Below are 18,881 nucleotides of genomic sequence, written 5' to 3'. Positions count from 1 at the left end.
TATCCTGGGGTTACTCTTTCTCCAGTCCCATTAGGCTCCCCCAGCAAACGAGTTGGCCCCCAGTCAGGGATCTGCTCAGGTGGGAAAGGTGAAGACACACTGCCTCCTCACCCTTCCTGTTCTTTTTTTTTTTTTTTTTTAAGAGAGAGACAGAGAGAGAGAGAGAAAATTTTAATATTTATTTATTTATTTTTAGTTTTCGGCGGACACAACATCTTTGTTTGTATGTGGTGCTGAGGATCGAACCCGGGCCGCATGCATGCCAGGCAAACGCGCTACCGCTTGAGCCACATCCCCAGCCCCCCTTCCTGTTCTTTCCTCCACTTCTCATAAACTGCACACCTGAATGTGCATCGGCCATGATTCAGCCTTTTCTCTCTTATATAAAACTCTGAACCTGCCAGGCTACAGTGGTGCACCCCCATAATTCGTGCTCCTTACAAGGTTGAGGCAGGAAGATCTCAAGTTTGAGGCCAGCTTCAGCAACATAGGGAGACCCTGCCTCAAAACAAAATTTTAAAAAGAGCAGGGGATGTAGCTCAGAGGTAGAATGTCCTGGGTTCAATCCCCAGTACCAGGAAAAAGCAAACAAACAAAAAAGCTGGACCTGAGGCTCTGTAAGACCCTGTTCAATTCTGAATTCTAGCAAATAAAAAGCAGAAAGGGGGCAAATGCCAGAAGGGTTGGAGGGAAATTCTCAAGTTTGGATAAATGGAGTTGGGGAGGTTCTGTAATGGAGACTTATTTTTCACCAGTGGTTTCTGAGCTGTTTCATGCATAATTTAGTGGTTGGTTATCATTTGCTCCCCAAAGGAAGGTAGGGCATATTTTGAAATTTTGTCAACCAAGCAAATTTTGCGAAGCCCCAGATTCTATTTTCCATATTTACTTTGACATACCAGTGAGTCAGATTGCAGGAAGAAGCCTTAAACCCCCAGTGCTTAGCTCAGTAACAATGTTGAGAATTTCGGGAGCTTGCTTGGTGCCTGATACTGTTCTAAGCAATTTCTATGCTTCAGCCCTCACAGCAAAACCCCAAGTAGTTTCTATTATTAGCTCCATTTTGCATAAGAGGAGCAAACCGCCCAAGGTCAAATAGCTGGTAAGCCCAGGAGCTAGGATAGAGCCCAGGCTGCAGGCTGCAGAGACCCAGGCCCCCACCACCAACATCAGGTGCTGGGAACCCTTCCTCAAACACTGGTAGGAGTCTTCCCAAGGACTGTTATTTGTATTGCCCGGATTTTGAACTACACCCTGTTCAACAATCAATTTGCTCTTCACAAATCCTTGCAAGATGAATGTCACTGCCCCCAGTCACACAGCTGAGAAAGAAATGGTGGGACCGGAGTTTGAAAGACCAGGGTCTTCTTTGTGCAACAGGATACCTCAGTCAGGGCACGAGAATACTCACGGTTCACGGCCTGAGGGATGTGAGTGCACCGAGAACTGTCCCTAAACCTGACTGAGATGCTCACCCTGACAGGAGTTCAGGGCTGTGCTGTTTCCCACTTGTTTCATAGTCTCTCTTCCTTGCTTTACCAACCAGACACATCTCTCACACTTCAGCAGTACTACTGAGGGGGGTCCTGGGATGTGAAAACCTCCTCACTGCCAAAAACAGTGGGAGAAGACATTTAACAATCCATGTCCACGATGACTGTCATAACAAGTTGTCATGAACCAGGGCATAGCTCCTTATCCACCTCTCCTATGCATTTCTGTAACAGGCGACATGGCACTGTGGATGGGGACTTGGACTCCAGTTGAAGCCTCAGACCTATCATGGAATGGGAGATCAGGCAGGATATCAATGCTGTTCAATAACCTCACCTCTTCCATTCCCCAAGGAAGAGTTGTGAAAAAGCAAAGTTAAGAACATCAGTGATCGACGATGAAGGTGACAGGACTATGTTCCTGTGACACTGTGTCAAGGATGCACACCTTATCTAACTGTGTTCCAGGCTATAATAAAGCATGCTGATCTTGAACCCATCCTCTCTGCCTCTTCACCATTCCCAGGGGCAAGGACAAGCTTCCAGCAACCTCTCCTTCACCTTGACCTGTTTTCCAGGGGAGGAGAATTGAGTATTGCAAAGAGGGGGAGGTAGGGGGTTCCCTATTTGCTTCTGACAGATGAGAAGTACACCTTCTAGTAAAAGGAACATTGAAAGAGGTAAGATAGTCTCTTTTGTTTTCTTGGACTTTTCATTCAAATTTCTTTAATCTTTTGTGGAAGTGAGGTATAGTTGACGTACAATTAACCTCACATATTTGAAGAGTGAAGTTTGGACACGTGTACACACACCATGAAATCATCACCACCATCCAACGAGTGAACACATCCATCACCTGCTTTAATGTCCCTCCGTCTCTTCCCTCCTCCTTTCTCCATGCCCCATCCCTAGGCAGTCATGATGTGCCTCTGCCACTACAGATTCGTTTTAGTTTTCTGGAATTGTACATAAATGGAATCATACAGAATTCTACTGTTTATTTTTGTCTGGCTTCTTTCACTCAGAGTAAATGCTTTGATATTCCTGCGTGAGGGTGCGTGTATCAGTAGCTCACTCCTTTTTATTGTCGAGTTACATTCCATTTAATGGATGTACCACGACTGGTTTATCTATTCACCTATGCATAGATATTTGCACCATGTGCAGTTTTTCTTTTTCATTCTTACAAATAAAACTGTGATGAACATTTGTGTACCTTCTTTGTGTAGACATATGCTTTCTTTTTTCTTGGGTGAGTACCGTGGGATCCCCAAAAATATGCCATCCCACAATAGGTTTCTTTGGCGTATTTGAAGATGGCTATTCTGAGAAACTGCAGACAGGATTAACTCTGAAATTCTGCCTCTTTGTAAAGGAAATTTACATCTGTAAAATAAATATACATTCATAAAGTAAATAACCAGAGAATATGTAAACAGGCTTTTCTATCCCATAGGCCCTCTCCTGTCTAAGAAAGGTTTTTTGTTTGGTTTTTTTTTTTTTTTTTGTACCAGGGTTGAACTCAGGGGCACTCACCCACTGAGCGGCATCCCCAGCCCTATTTTGTATGTTATTTAGAGACAGGGTCTCCCTGAGTTGCTTAGCCCCTCACTTTGGCTGAGGCTGGCTTTGAACTGCAATCCTCCTGCCTCAGCCTCCCAACCCACGACCCACGGGATTATAGGCGTGGGCCACTGTGCCTGGCTAGGAAAGATCTTTCCATAGGAAAAAGAGATTGGGGCATGACACCTGGCCCGGACAGATGACCACATTTGGCAGCTCTCTAGGAGACTGTCTGCATAACGTGACCACCCTTTCTCTCTATGCACCTGCTCCCCCAGCCTTCCATGGCCTGGTGTACCTCTCTTCTGCTCCCCAGACCCAAACCCCAATCCCACTGTCCAGCTCAGACAAGCTTCTCTTGCCCAGCCCTTCTCTGAATCTCATTCTTTGTGTATGGCTCCCATTTTCTTCCTCTTATTTTTCCTCCTGCTAATCTACCTATTGAGAGCTTATTTCACATAGGAAAATTATCAAAATCTCACAGTGGAAAGAATAAATGTAAAGCTTCCCTATGACACGTAGGAGTGGCTGGCTGATCGTATAATAAGGGCTTGCTTCACTGAGAACTGCCTCGCTCTTTCTCTCTCTTTTTTTGATTTAATTTTTTATTTGTTATTTTTAGATAGACACGACAGTAGAGTGGATTTTGACACATCACACATACGTGGAGTATGTACCTTTCCATTCTTATGGTTGTACATGATGAGGAGTTTCACTAGTCATGTAGGCATATATGAATATAGGAAAGGTACGTCTGATTCCTTCTATTGTCTTTCCATTCCCACCCCCTCCCTTCCCCACTCCCCCCTTCCTCCAGTGAGCCTCCCCAACTCTTTTCCCCTCGGGCCTATTGTGAGTCAGCATCTGCATATCAGAGAGAACATTTGGCCTTTGGTTTGGGGGGATTGGCTTATTTTCCTTAGCAGGATAGTCCCCAGATCCACCCATTTACTGGCAAAAGTCATAAAGTCATTCTGTTTTATGGCTGAGTAATACTCCATTGTGTATATACACCACATTTTCTTTATCCATTCATCTGTTGAAGGGCACCTAGGTTGGCTCCATAGTTATTGGGAATTGAACTGCTATAAACATTGATGTGGCCATGTCACTGTAGTATGATGATTTTAAGTCCTTTGGGTGTAGATCAAGGAGTGAGATAGCTGGGTCAAATGGTGGTTCCATTCCAAGTTTTCTGAGGAATCTCCATACTGCTTTCCAGAGTGATTGCACCAATTTGCAGTCCCACCAGCAATGTCTGAGTGTGCCTTTCCCCCCACATCCTGGACATATTTATTGTTACTTGTATTCCTCATTGTTGCCATTCTGACTGGAATGAGAGGAAATCTCAGTGTAGTTTTGACTAGCATTTCTCTAATTGCTATAGAGGGTGAACATTTTTTCATATATTTGTTGATCATTCATATTTCTTCTTCTGTGAAGTGTCTGTTGAGTTCCTTTGACCATTTATTGATTGGGTTATTTGGGGGTTTTGTTGTTGTTGTTTAGTTCTTTGTATATCCTGGAGATTAATGCTCTATCTGAGGTGCAGGTAGCAAAGATTTTTCTCCCATTCTTTAGGTTCTCTTTTCATGCTCTTGATTATTTTCTTTGCTATGAAGAAGAATTTTAGTTTGATACCATCCCATTTATTGAGTCTTGATTTTACTTCTTGCACTTTAGGAGTCTTGTTGAAGAATTCGGTTCCTAAACCAACGTGATGGGGATCTGGGCATACTTTTTCTTTTAGTAGGCACAGGGTCTCTGGTCTAATTCCAAGGTCTGTGATCCACTTTGAGTTGAGTTTTGAGATAGGGGTCTAATTTCATTTTGTCACACTATGCTGTTTCTCAAAGTGGTTGTTTCATTTTACCTTGTCACCAGCTGAGAGTTGGAGAGTTCCTGGGGTTCTATAGCCTCACCATGCTTGGTATGGTCAGCCTTTTTACTTATATTTTTATTAATAATAATAATTATTAGTATTAATATCGTTGTTGGTGGTGCTGGGATTGAACACAGGGCCTTTTCACACTCCACCACTGAGCCTCACCCCCAGTCTTTTTAACATGAGCCGTTTTAAGTGTACAGAGGTGCTGTAAGGTTTTAATTTGCATTTTCCTAATGATTAATGATGTTGATCATCTTTCCACATGTTTATTTGACATCCATAAATCCTCTCCAGTGAAGGGTCTCTTCACTCTTTTCCCCTCTTTTCTTTTAATTGGGTGGTTTGCTTTCTTATTGGACTTTAGTGGTTCTTTGTGTATCCTAGATTTGCCAATATCTTAAGATTTTCTTGTATTTTTTTTCTTCAAAAAGTGTTACCATTTTTATTAAATTCTGTCAAGACTGTTGAATACCATAAATTCATATCCATCTTTCATTTGGGCTCAAGTCTCTCCTTCACTTGTGTGTGTGTGTGTGTATGTGTGTTCTGTGTGTGTGTGTATGTGCTCTGTGTGTGTGTGCTCTGTGTGTGCTCTGTATGTGTGTTGTATGTGTTGTGTGTGTGTGTGTGTGTGTATGTGTGTGTGGTGCTGGGCACAAGACCCAGGGTCTCACACTTGCTGGGCAAATGCTCTGCCACTCAGCTACATCCCAGCCTAAGTCTCTTCATTATCATTGACAACTTCTCTATTTTAAAAAATTTCTAACATCGATTTTAACACAGATCCTCTAGCAGGAAAACACTGTAAACTCTTCTGTAAATGGTTCATTTAACAATCATTAACACATAATTTTGTAAATCCAAAACCTATCTTGTACTAAAGCACTTCCACACTTTTGTTCCCCTCTCTGTCTTTCTCTGAATTTTCTCATTCTAGCAATAACTCACATTTACTCTAAACCCTTCCTCTCTAACATTTGGCTTTGTGTTTAATAATTGTCAAACTTTGACTATCTCTCTAATGTATGATATCAGTAATAATCAGGACATCTCGATGCCAAATACAATTTTAAACTTAGATCTCACAGAAATTTTTTAAAATTAAAAATACAACTCAAATTTATATTTCAGATGCAGAAAAAAATAACAAAAGGCTTTCAAGCTTAAAAATAAATTACATGAGGGTAAAATTCTGTGGGGGAGGTAGAATGATATGCAAGTTCAGAAAGTAAAAGGAATAATGTAAAATTTCCAATTGTTACAGAACTCGTTGCTGTATTTTTTTAGATTCTATTGGCTGCATTTAAAAGAATAGTTTCATTTTTTAAATGTCGGTATTTACAATATGCCAGAAATTATATCTTTTACAGCTTTTTAAATCATAATGACTCTTTCTACATGTCAACATAAAAATGGTGAGAGTGTAACTAAGTTTTTCAGAGAATGTGTGGTTAAAAATATGTAATATTGGAGAAAATATAACCTGTTCACCAATGGAGCTGGGAAAACTGGAAATCCATATATAGCAGAATGAAATTGAACCCCTATCTCAGACCCTGCACAAAACTCAACTCAAAGTGGATCAAAGACCTAGGAATTAGACCAGAGACCCTGTGCCAACACTCCATCATGTTGGTTTAGGAACCAACTTCCTTAACAAGACTCCTAAAACACAAGAAGCAAAATCAAGAATCAATAAATGAAATGGTATCAAAAACTAAAAAGCTTCTTCACAGCAAAGGAAACAATCAAGAACGTGGAAAGAGAGCCTACAGAATGGGAGGAAATCTTTACCACATGAACCTCAGCTAGAGCATTAATATCCAGGATATATGAAGAATTCAAGAAACTTAACACCAAAAAAAGCAAATAACTCAATCAATAAATGGGCAAAGGAACTGAACAGACAGTTCACAGAAGAAGAAATATGAATGGTCAACATCTCTAGCAATTAGAGAAATGCAAATTGAAACTACACTAAGATTTCTTCTCACTCCAGTCAGAATGGCAATTACCAAGAATACAAGCAACAGTAAATACTGGTGAGGGTGTAGGGGGAAAGATACACTCATACATTACTGGTGGGACTGCAAATTGGTACAACTACTCTGGAAAGCAGTGTGGAGATTCCTGTAAAAGGTAAGAATAGTTCTATCATTTGACCCAGTTACCCTACTCCTTGGTATATATTCAAAGGATTTAAAATCAGAAAACTATAATGGCACAACCACATCAATGTTTATAGCGCTACAATTCACAATTGCTAAGCTATGGAACCAACCTAGGTGCCCTTCAATAGATGATAGGATAAAGAAATTATGACACATATACAGAATGGAATATTACTCAGCCATAAAGAAGAATGACTTTATAACGTTTACTACTAATGGATAGATCTGGAGACTATCATGCTAAGAGAAATAAGCCAATCCCCCCAAAGTCAAAGGTTGAATGTTTTTGCTGATACGTGGAAGCTAAACCACAATTAGGAGGTGGAGGAAGAAGAGAAGTTCAGTATATTAGACAAAGGGGAATGAAGGGAAGGGAGGAGGATAGGAATAGAAAAGACAGTGGAATGAATTTGACATAATTTTCCTATGTACATACATGAAAAAAACAAGGAAATCCCACCATTGTGTGCATCCACAAGAATGGGGTTCTGATTAGAATAAGATAAAAATAAGCAAGTATAATTTTATCCAAGCTGATTTTACTGTCATGTATAACTAAAATGAATCAATTTAAAAAAAAAAAAAAAAAGGAAGAATACACCCTGAGCAGGAGGAAGATTCCCACCCTTCGCCCAGACCATTAGTGCCAGCTGTGGAGGGGCAGAGGGCGCCAGGGAGTAATTCTAGGACCCTGGGGCTTTTCCCAGCACTTGAGATAGGAAAAGGAATGAAGAAGGGAAGGTAGTTGAATCCCAGGAGCTTTGGGAATTCTGTCCAGAATGCCTGTCTCACCTGTTAGTTTCAGTTCCTGAGAGCCCCAGTCCCTTACTTCTTTGAGGTAAGGTCCTGAAAGCCTTTATTTTAATGCACAGATAGTCACACTTTAGTAAAAATTGGTTTGTCTGATGATATTTTAACAACCCAGGAAATCTAGGACATCAAAACAGACAAGACAATGGGAGAGAGAGGGAGAGGGAGAGGGAGGGGGAGAGGGAGAAGGGGAGGGAGAAGGGGAGGGAGGGGAGGGGAGGGAGATGGGAGGGAGAGGGAGAGAGGGAGAAAAGGAAAGGAAAGGGTAAGACAAGAAAAGAAAAAATAAAGAAAAGAAAAATCAGAGGTGTGGTGGGAGCCCCAAGGGTTATCTGACCAAGTACCTGGCGGGGCACACAGAGCCACTGGGGAAAGGGAGCATCTGGGAGGGACTGAGTTATCTTTGCTGACCGCCTTGTTCACCCAGAATGAGCCCTGCCATTCATAAACTGTTGAAGAATCACCTCCAACAAAGAGAAAGACATAAGACTACAAGGTGTAATGTGATATTACATTGAGTTGGACAAATCTATTGAAATTTAAAATATGCATACTCCTTAAGCAATTTTATTTTTCAGAATTGTTTCTGTCATTATAGTGGTATCCATATAAGGATAGTCTTTGCAACCTTGTAACGTAAGGTTGAAAACATCCTAAAGTCTCCCAGGAGGGATTTGGTTAATTGGTGGAGTGATTATTGGGGAAAAGACAACAGGGACACTCTTGAAGATTTAGTGTGAAGCAAAAAGAGCTGGAGTCGTGCAGGTGGCGGGTATGCTGCTGAGGACATACTGGGCACACGTTAAAGTCAACATCAGGTTCAAGTTGAGGTGTAACAGCACTGTGTCAGAACAAAACTTCTGAGGTGCAAGAGATTTCAACCCAATGTATGTAATCATTCTTATAAAAGTCAAAAGTTTGACATCACTGTGCAGATACAGTGACCGCTCATTGTGATCTCCTGTATGACTGCTCTTGTGGTCACTTGGCTGCAGCTTTGTCGTAAGAAACAGACGCCCCCTTTCCACTAAGAACAGTAGAGAAGTCAGAGATTTCTTGCTGTTACATTTTCTTGCACTTTTTCTTTTCTTCATTCTCTATAGATTCCTTATTATGTCTGGATCAAAGGTGATTCAATCATGGATATTGTATATGATTTGGTAATTTTTCTGCTTATGAAATGTTTAAGTGGAAAAGCTGATGTTCTTCCTTCACAAAATTCATTTTCATTAGATGTGAATTCCCAAAAACAATTTCTTCTTGAAAGATTCATAAACTAAATGGGATTAAGTTCCAAAAATTAAACATAATTCTTAAAGATTATTCTATTTGATAAAATGAATGCAAAATAGACATCGAACCAACTGACAAATATAAGAGTTATGATTTAATCAAATCTCTATTATTCTGCCTTGGATTATTGAAAATTGTTTAACACGTATTGGCTCACAAAGATTATAATATTCTTCTTTGAAGTTATCTAGCTAACATTCTCACTCAGTATTCTTTTTAACACTCAGTCTTTTTCCCAATTTATTTGCTATTTTATTTTTTTAATATATATTTTTTTAGTTTTAGGTGGACACAATATCTTTATTTTGTTTGTATGTGGTGCTGAGAATCGAACCCAGTGCCCCGCGCATGCTAGGCGAGTGCGCTACCACTTGAGCCACATCCCCAGCTCCTATATGCTATTTTAAAATGTTTAATTGTTTTTGAACACTGTTACAATTTGGAAATTCCCCCCAAAGCTCCTGTGTTGATGAAGGAACATTCAGAGGTGAAATGATGAGATTATGACAGCTGTAACCTAATCAGTCCATCCCAATTTGAATGAACTGACTGCAATGGTAACTATAAGTGAGATGTGGTTAGAGGAGGTGGGTCCTGGGGGCTGCCCTGGAAGTGTTCCTCCTCCCCACTCCCCCCCCCCATTTCCCGGTGGTCATGAATGGAGCCGTGCTCCACAGCCAAATCCTTTCACCATGACATTCTGCCTCACCTTGGACCCGGAGTAGTGGGCAGCCCACCATGGACTGAACTTCTGAAACTTTGAGCCAAAATAAACTTTTCCTCTTCTAGGTTGCTTTTGTCAGGTACTTTGATGACAGTGACAAAAAACTGACACAAACATAAAAACAGCAGTTTTCACAACCATCATTCATTACTGTGTCACGTTAGCCTTATAAAACCAAATGTACATATATGGTTTCACTGGCTGATAACTTTAATATATGAAGCATAAAAGAGATTTTCCCCTTAGTTTATCTAGACATTTATAGTGAGGATCATCTATTAATAAATCTAGATAACAGGTATTGTGTATGTTGCTGATATTAACATTCTAAGTACACACAATGATGACCTTGTGTAACCACGACTGTGGACCAGGCATGGGCTCATGTGATGCTGAAGTATGCCTTCAGCTATTTTGACTTCCAGAAGCTAAGGTTGAAGGTCAATTCCTAGATTTGAAGCTGAAGATAAAGACCAAAGTCAAACTTTGATAGATTCTCTATACACACATATAGGTAAATACAGAGAGTCCTCAGCTTAATAAGGTTCCACTTGGGATTTTTTTTTTTTTTTTTTGACTTTGCAATGGTGTGAAATCAATATGAATTCAGTAGAAACCATACTTTAAATTTCCAGTTTTGATATTTTTCCCTGGCTGGTGACAGACAGTTTGATACTCTTTTAAAGTATAACACAGTGGCAGTGAGGTGAAGTTCTCAGCCAGCATATGAGATAGTCAATGTCTTCTTATGCAGTAGGCCTTGTGTTAGATGATTTTGGCCAATTCTATGGGTTCTAAGTGCATTTAAGGTGGGTAAGGCTGAGCTATGATGTTTGTTAGGTAAGGCATATTAACTCATTTTGACTTACGATATTTCAATTTACAATGGATTTATAGGGTTGTAACCCCATTGTAATTTAAGGAAGATCTGTGTACATATGCCTGTATGCATATATGTTCCTGTCTACCTCCAGCTGCCTCAAAGAAGGGAATTTAGGACCTGGGAATGAGAACTGGGAAACAAATATAATGATAATGCTATGTATATTTATAATATATTATAAATTTACACACACACACACACACACACACACATATATATACTTGAAGTTAGAAGAAAGTATTTTGAATGTATTCACCATAAAAAATGATAAATGTTTGAGCAGATAAATGTTTACCATGATTTGAACATTTCACAACGTATACATGTATGGAAACATCACATGGTGTCCCATAAATATACACAATTTTTATGTGTCAGTTAAAAATAATTTTAAAAGAAAAGAATAAGAGACTTGCTTTTTAACTGTATCTACTGTATACTTTTGTACTGTTTTGTTTTGATTTTTAACCCTGAATTTCAGTATTCCAAAAGGGGAGCTTCCAGCAGAGAAATGACACCCAGTTCTATCAACTGATGGGTCATGTATCTGGGTTCAGAGCCCCAGCAATTCCTGAGACTTGGGGGAGTTTATCCACTCAGCTCTCCCAGGAAGACATGTCCCTAGGTCCCTGTGTGAGGCTGATGATAGATTCATTGTCCTCCAATTTTCCAGATGAACCACCCCTGTTTTTATGTCTATGGCCAAAATTTCCTTCAGAGGATTAAACTAAGTACACTCCCACCAGTAGTGAATTCTCATTTTATTATTACTAACCCTGGTAGTTACCACTGATGGGTACTTATAACCTAGCAGCCTTCACTTCTGGGAATGCCTCCTAAAGACAAGATATATGTATAAGGTCTGTTTTAGTCAGTTTTTCCATTGCTGTGACTAAAAGACCAGAACAACTGTAGAAGAGGAAAATTTTCTGGGAGCTCACAGTTTCAGAGACTGAGGTCCATAGAAGGCCCGCTCCACTCCTCGGGGCTCCAGATGAGGCTGAGCATCATGGCAGGAGAGTGTGTCAGAGGGAGGCAGCTCCCTCTGAAAAAAGCAGATCAGAAAGCAGAGAGACTTCACTCTCCAGATACAAATATATATCCCAAAGCCACGCCCCCATGCCCACCTCCTCCAGCCACACTCTACCGGCCTTCAGTTACCACTCAGCGAATCCCTATCAGGGGATTAATTCAGATTGGGTTATGATTCTTAAAAACCCAATCATTTCTCCTCCGAACCTTCTTGCATTGTCTCACACAAGAGCTTTTGGGAGACACCTCACATCCAATCCATAACAAGGTCCCTAATAGTATGCTTTGGTAAAGGAATTTTTGAAACAAGTGAGAATGGTTTAAATAAATTATGACAAATTTATGTAGCAGGAGGCTACATTTATATAATAGAGAATAAATTTAAGTAAGAGAATGAATACTCTTATGTAATGAAATTTATATAATAATGCCTAGGATTTTCAACCATTATGCCAACATTTTAAAAGTAAATCAGTGATGTAAATAAATGAAACATATAAAAATTGAACTTTCTCTCAAGTTCTCTCAAGAAGAGAGAAAGGGCAACAGCAGAAAGGGTTCCTGGGGTTTCCAGAGGAATTTTTAAACAATATAAGTATATAAAGTTATGGGTTAAAATCAAAATAAAGCCATACACACAGTCTGTATTAATTTTATAAAATATTTTCAAACTCATATATAACTGTAGAAAAAGTTGTGAAAAGAACGTAGTAGAATAATGATGATAGCTTTCTCAGTTAGATATCAGGATATTAATATTTTCTTTTTATTAGGTTTATGCTTTTGTTTTCCAAGATTATTTCTTCTCCTCCTCCCCATTCCTCTCCCTCTTACTCTTCTTTTTACTTACAAAGAGAGGTGCATGTTGCATGGTGCCTGTTCCCATCTTGACTGCAGCCTGCCTGTCATGGCTGGGAGCATATACGCATTTCTGTCCTCCAAAATTCTTTATTTAACATGTACCATGGTCATAATCAGGGTGAAATTATTTTAAAGAGGTTTTTATTCCTTTCTTCCCTAATAGTCACTCCAACATTTAGTTGGTAACAAGATCTCAGAGACTTATTCTTCTGATGTTGTCTCTCCCATGATAAAAATATTATAAATACATATTACAAAGTTATGATTAAGACTAAATGCAGGGTTTCCGTTGCTATCCTTATACAGAGGCTCATGCTCTAATCAAGTGGTTAACGATGATTACATTTCCTTTCCTTGTGTTCTTTTTGTTTTTCCTGTTGCTGATGATTATCCATCTGACTGTTGAATGGAGGAGGAGGAGAGAGGGAGGGGATGAAGCAAAGGATGCTGGGGCGATTGTCAAAGTTGTTTCTTGATTCAGGGGGTTGTTACAAAGGTGTTGGCCCTATGTCCACTAACTATACTTTCCTATGGTTTTTCTGTGCTTTAGTTTATCCACAAAACCAAATGTTTAGATAAATCATGAAACAAGAACAAAACTTGAAGGTCTAGCTTATGCGTGGATCTCCATCTTCCTCATACCTACTCCCTTCAATTTTAGATTCATTCTGAAATCCCTCGGGTATTTAGGTTTGACCCACATCCACTCTTAACAGATGACTGCTGTCACTCCGTCTGCTTTCTGTCTTTATGTACAGTTGGCCCCCTCTGTTCACAAGTTCTACATCCACAGAGCCAACCAACCACCGATGGAACATATTTCAAAAAATTACAGCTGTACTGAAATGCAGACATTTTTTCTAGTCATTTTTCCCCTATCGACATAGCACAACAACTAATTTATATAGATTTACATTGCATTAGGCATTATAAGTAATCTAGAGATGATTTAATATATATGAAGGATGTGCATAACTTATTTGCAAATACTACTCCATTTTACATAAGGGACTGGAGCATCCACATATTTTGGTAGCCGTGTGTATATGTGTGTGGTGGGGGTGTTCTGGAGCTAATTCCCTAAGAATACTGAAGGACAACTGCACTGTGATACGGGATTATAGTTACATCTTAGCTTTATTGAAAACAGTGACATAACTTTTGTGTTTTATTCTGTTTTGGGGGATTTTGAAAAAAAAATGGAAGAAATATCTTCACAACATCATTTAAAATTCCTAAGTCTCTGCCTTAGATTTTTGTATAATCGTGGTAAGATTTCTATAACCTCCATTCTCTAAATTTTCTGCAATGAATATGTATGGCTTTAATAATAAGAAAATGCTCGATCACTCTCGCTCTCGCTCTCTCTCTCTCTCAACACAAAACTGTCCAAGAAGGCCTGGAGCTCTAGATCCTGCATCTGCCTCTGGCAGAGGAAGCCCACTTGCCTTTCACACTCAGACCACCACACCCTCCTTTTCCAGAAGCACTCTGAGGGTCCTTAATTCTGGGACAGAGCTGGTTACTAAAGTCTTTGGCAACCATGCCAGCTCATCTGCATACAGTGTGGAGCCTCTCAATAGATTCTGAATGGTCATGCTTTTCAAAGCCTGTGTTTCCAGAAAATTTAGTGTGTGTTTGTGTGTGTGTTTGAGTGCGTGTGTGTATTGCCAAAGGTTTACATTCCCATTGATGCCATTCCAACAATAGGTGGTGGGCATTCCCTAGGAATTCTCATGACTATACATAAACTTTCTAGTCCTTAAGACTTAACATACCCTGAATGCCCTGAGAGGTGGACACCTGGACCCTATATCCTATAACACTTTTGAACTTCTTTGGCTGCCAACAGGCCCAAAGGAATCGGAGATCCAAGGATCTAAAATGTCCCCACTGTCCCCTATCAGCTGTGGAGGCTAACAGGAAATAGCAATCCCGAAGCAGCAGATATTCACATTTCCTGAGGTTTCTCTGATTGGGCTCCCCTTGGGCTCTGGGGATGCCGCCCATTTCTGTCTCAGGTAAGCAGGAAGACCTCCAGGAAGGCTCTGTTCCTCCCCCTCCTCTACTTCAGGCACCTTCAAGCTTCAAGTGCTTCTGCCTCCACTCCCAAGGGCCTCCACTTCCTCCAACCCTCAGATCATAGGCTTTATAGCCCATCTACAATTAGATTCTGCTGGGAATCTTAGGAGAATTGATCCAGCCAATTAAGTTAGGAAATTGCTCTCTAAATTTAACATGTCCATCAATCTCATCCAAAATGGCAGCATTGATTTGGTGGGCTGAAGCTTTAAGGTTATTTTTATTTAATCCAACAGAAACTACATTAGGCTTCCCCCACTTCACAGGTTTACTCGCTTCCCAATTTGGTTTTATTAAGCTCAGCACTGAAGCTATCTCATAAAATAACCCTCATCAATACTTTCCTGCAGGATTCCCCCATCTCCACCCTGGAGATATTGCCAGGAAAAGCTGCTGAGGTAACACGCATAAATCTCTCCTGTCACTTGCCTTTGGTGTGCTCTGTGTCCCCATTTGTGAATTTGTTTATTCCCAACCTCTTTTTCAAAAAAAGGATTAGGACAATATGTGTGCATGTGTACATAAACCCACATATGGAAAGATATCCCCTATTAAAGTCACACTCTACTTGGGTCATCTCCTCCACCTTGAGAAGCCATCTGTTACCCCGGAGCATTGTTCTAATGGCCAGGACCATGCCAAGAGGGGCCCACACACATATGCGCAAAGACAGAGTTACATTTGGAGACTGGATATCATCTTTAATTAATAATGCCACAGTCCAACATCCTTTCTGTTGCTGTAGCAGATGGTGACTGTGTGCGCGCACATGCGCTTGTGTGTGTGTGTGTGTTCCTGAAGAGATGAGAGGCCAGCATAGACTCCCAAGCAGGTCTCAGCTAACGACTCTGCTTAGCAGCAACTGGAAGATGATCTCTATAGGGATACAAAGGCCAGACTTTGCCTCTTATGGTATTGAGCCTTCCTTCCTCCCAGGCCACCTTTTGTTTCTTCTGGGCAAGGCTGAGACCTGTACTAGGTCAGGTTAAAGGGCTTCTCAGAAAAGACCAGCCTCTGGTTCCCAGTTCTTACTGCCTCTGACCAGAGGAATATCCCTGGGTGAAATACAAATAGCTAGGCCAAGGCAGACCACCTGGGCCAGCACTGGTCCCCTATGTCATACTGGGGCAGCACCACAATGGTCCAGCACTGGGCAGAGATCCAGAGCTACTGGGCCATTTGATAAGTTCTTTTCAGAGACAATCTGAATGTAGACAAGGCCTTTCTTCCGGCCAGCCACAGAGGGTCAGACTTGGCTGTGGCAGCCACTGGAAGTCATTTCCAACCCAACCCCAACCCAACAGCCTGCCCTCCTGACACTGCCATCTCCACTCTTCTCAATTCCTCACGTGCCCAGTAGGTCTGTAGCTCAAACATGGCAGGGGAGGGTCATCATGATGGTGGTCACAAGGAGGCCATGAGAGACCTGGGCTAAGCTGGATCTGCAGCCATGTGCCGGCCCTGAAGCCAGCCCTCTCCCCCATGGTCACCGCCAGCCTGGGCTCTCTGAAGCCAGATTGGATCCCCACAGGCCAGGCAACAAGTTCTTGGCCTAGTGCAGAGGGAGAAAACCAAAGTGGCTCCACGGTCCCATCTCCACTGCTCTGTGCCTTGGGAAGGCAAGGAGCCCAAGTCCCAGGATGGTAGGATCAGCTGTTGGGGAAGCACCGCTGTCCAGGTGAGGCCTCAGGCCGGAAGCTGGGCTTGTTCAGCGGGCTGGGGTAGTAGGTGGTCGTGTATACATTGGTCTGCTGTAGTGGGTAGAAGTTGGCTCTGTCATCAGGGATCAGGTTATTTTTGTTCAGGGTCTGTGGGAAGAAGAAATCAGAGAGAAAGGGGTTAGGGGAGAGGTAGGGAAGGGAACAGGCCAGGGCCAGGGGTCCAGGAGTCAGCTGGTGAAGAAACGTTCCAGATGCTGAGGCAGTGCTCCCTCATGCCAACATGCCCCCCACTGTCCACCCCGTCATGCCCAGCTCAAGGATAGGACCACTGTTCCCTTCACCCTGGCTTCTGCTACTACCAGAAGGCTCCGCACCTTGAACTCCATGGGAGTGTATTTCTCATTCTTGGGGGTGCCCCCACCCTTGTAGTGCAGGTGATTGGGGGTGGCAGGATGGACGAGTGTGGACTCCTGAGACTGACGCTGGCAGTGCTGGCAAGACAGGTACACGGCCAAGGTCAGGAGCCCAGAGCCCAGGAAGCAGGAAACGCCGGTGGCCACCAGGTGGATAAGACTGAACCCTGGAGAAGGACAGGCAGGTGGTAAGAAAAGGACCACTGTGAAGAAGAGAGATTCCTGACTATCTCCTGAGAGTGGAAATAGCAATAAGAGGCTCTGGGACACAAAGGAAAGAAAGGATTTTGAGGCCAGAGCCAAAGGAAACAGGGGTGCCTCTTCCCCAGGAAAATCTGTGGTTTGAGTCAGACATGGCAACCAGAAGATCGGAGGATGGATAACTTTCTTAGGTATAGACTGATGATGGCCTCCCAGATGAGGAGCATGGCTGGAACTACCCAGGTCTCCCTGCACACAGCCTGGAAGTAGTGGGCCTGACTGTCTGAAGTGGGAGGTAGGAAGAATCCAGGCTTTGGAGTGGGGAGGAGGAATAGAAGTATGTGTCATGAGTGGCTCCTTTTACCTCCACAGCTGGCGGCCTCCTCCACACTGGAGGCAGGCAGGATTACTGCAGGAAGACAAGTGGAGAAAGTGTTAGGGCAAAGTGGAGAGAGGCAGGCTCCCTCCTGGGCTGGGTGTGGCTCTGGGAGGACCCCTGGGTCAGCACTAAAGTGCAGGAATGGGCCTCCCTTTGTCACTCCACAGACCTCTTCTCTACAAGGGCTGGCCTGTTCACTAGCTATGTAGTGCCAGAGCCCCAGGTGTGTGCACCAGGCAAGAGGTGAGTCTCTGGGTATTTCATCTTGCTCCAGGACATACCCCAGCCCAGGACACAGTCGTCAGACTGGGAACTTGGGAGCTTGGGGAAGGAAAGGCTGGTCTGAAGGTTTTGGCATAAGAACCTACCAGGAATTTCGCTGTAGGGACAGGGGCGACTCTGGCTGCTGTTTCCAGCACAGGCATTGGGCCCTGGAACAAGCTCCTCACAGTGCCGGCTTCGGCTTTGGGCTCCATCTTCGGTGCATATACCCCACTCAGACCATGGTGACCAGCCTTCTGTGGGTTGTTTGGGATGCAGTTGAGTGCCCCAGGAACCACTGCTGGGGATCAGAGGCTCCATGGTGCTCCCCAACCCCGGCCAGATGCACCCAGTACCTGGGCAGGCCTGTGTGGCACATAGTGCCTCCTCCGTGTGCAGCCCGAGACAGATGTCCTCACCTGGAGAGGGAGCAGGGCTGGTGCAGGAACGTGTGCGCTGATAGTGGCCCCCACCGCAGGAGGCTGAGCATTGGGACCACGAGGTCCAGCAGGACCAGGCACCCCGCACTGCAAGTGGATGGCATGTGTGAGGGAGGAACCGAGGCACCCTGGGCCACAATGACTTCCACCTCCACCTCTACCCCACCCTATCCCCACTCAACAGGCACTCTTAGGATACACATGTGGCAGGGGAAATGCAGGCAGTAGCAGAGACAACCTGAGGGAGAGAAACCAGCTCCACCTTATCTGTCTAACCAATTAGGGGAGAGGAAAAAGTGAGGCCGAGTAAGAAAAGGCCCCCACTTCACTGAAGTATCCTCTATATTCATGGACAAAGCAAAAAATACTCTAGTGGCCCTTGCACAGGATTGGCAGGAAAAAGAAGTGACCCTGGGCATGGGGTTCCCGGGTAGTCCTGAGCCTCCAGGGCCACGGAGTTTCCCTGGTGGAGGATTTCGATACGCCAAAGGCTCCTTCCTCAAGATTACCTGGGCAAGCCTGCGGGTTGCAGTCCTGGTACTCGGCGGCGTCGCCCACGCAGGGCAGGCCTCCATTGCGGGGCTCCGGGTTGGTGCACGTTCTCTTGCGGACGCGAAAGCCCAGCTCGCAGTCCCGGGAGCAGGACGACCAGGGGCCCCAGGCAGCCCAGCCCCCGCTCAGCGAGTGTGGGGACGTGCTCCCGCTGCGCAGGAGATCCTCCACCAG

At 43.1% G+C, this 18,881-nt stretch overlaps 1 protein-coding gene across 5 annotated transcripts in view; it reads right to left on the bottom strand.

Annotated features, from left to right (window-relative positions):
• Positions 1-13,836: 13,836 nt before the first annotated feature.
• Positions 13,837-18,881, bottom strand: part of Sema5b (semaphorin 5B) — an 82,143-nt gene continuing 77,098 nt past the window's right edge. For 3 of the 5 annotated variants that reach the window (XM_048793911.1, XM_048793909.1, XM_048793907.1), the window contains 6 exons: positions 18,665-18,881; positions 18,072-18,242; positions 17,823-17,972; positions 17,440-17,484; positions 16,836-17,041; positions 13,837-16,608 (listed from right to left, as the gene is read on the bottom strand). The exon at positions 18,665-18,881 is cut by the window's right edge and continues 2 nt beyond it. In XM_048793911.1, coding sequence (XP_048649868.1) covers positions 16,450-16,608; positions 16,836-17,041; positions 17,440-17,484; positions 17,823-17,972; positions 18,072-18,242; positions 18,665-18,881 — 948 coding nt within the window. In that variant the 3' untranslated portion in view covers positions 13,837-16,449. The remainder of the gene's footprint in view (positions 16,609-16,835; positions 17,042-17,439; positions 17,485-17,822; positions 17,973-18,071; positions 18,243-18,664) is intronic. The other 2 variants (XM_048793908.1, XM_048793910.1) reach the window with 2 other exon arrangements.

Source organism: Marmota marmota, unplaced genomic scaffold, assembly GCF_001458135.2.
Source record: "Marmota marmota marmota unplaced genomic scaffold, marMar, whole genome shotgun sequence".
Lineage (NCBI taxonomy): Eukaryota > Metazoa > Chordata > Mammalia > Rodentia > Sciuridae > Marmota > Marmota marmota.
Note: the sequence above shows the minus strand (reverse complement) of the source record. Positions and strands in the feature narration are given on the sequence as shown.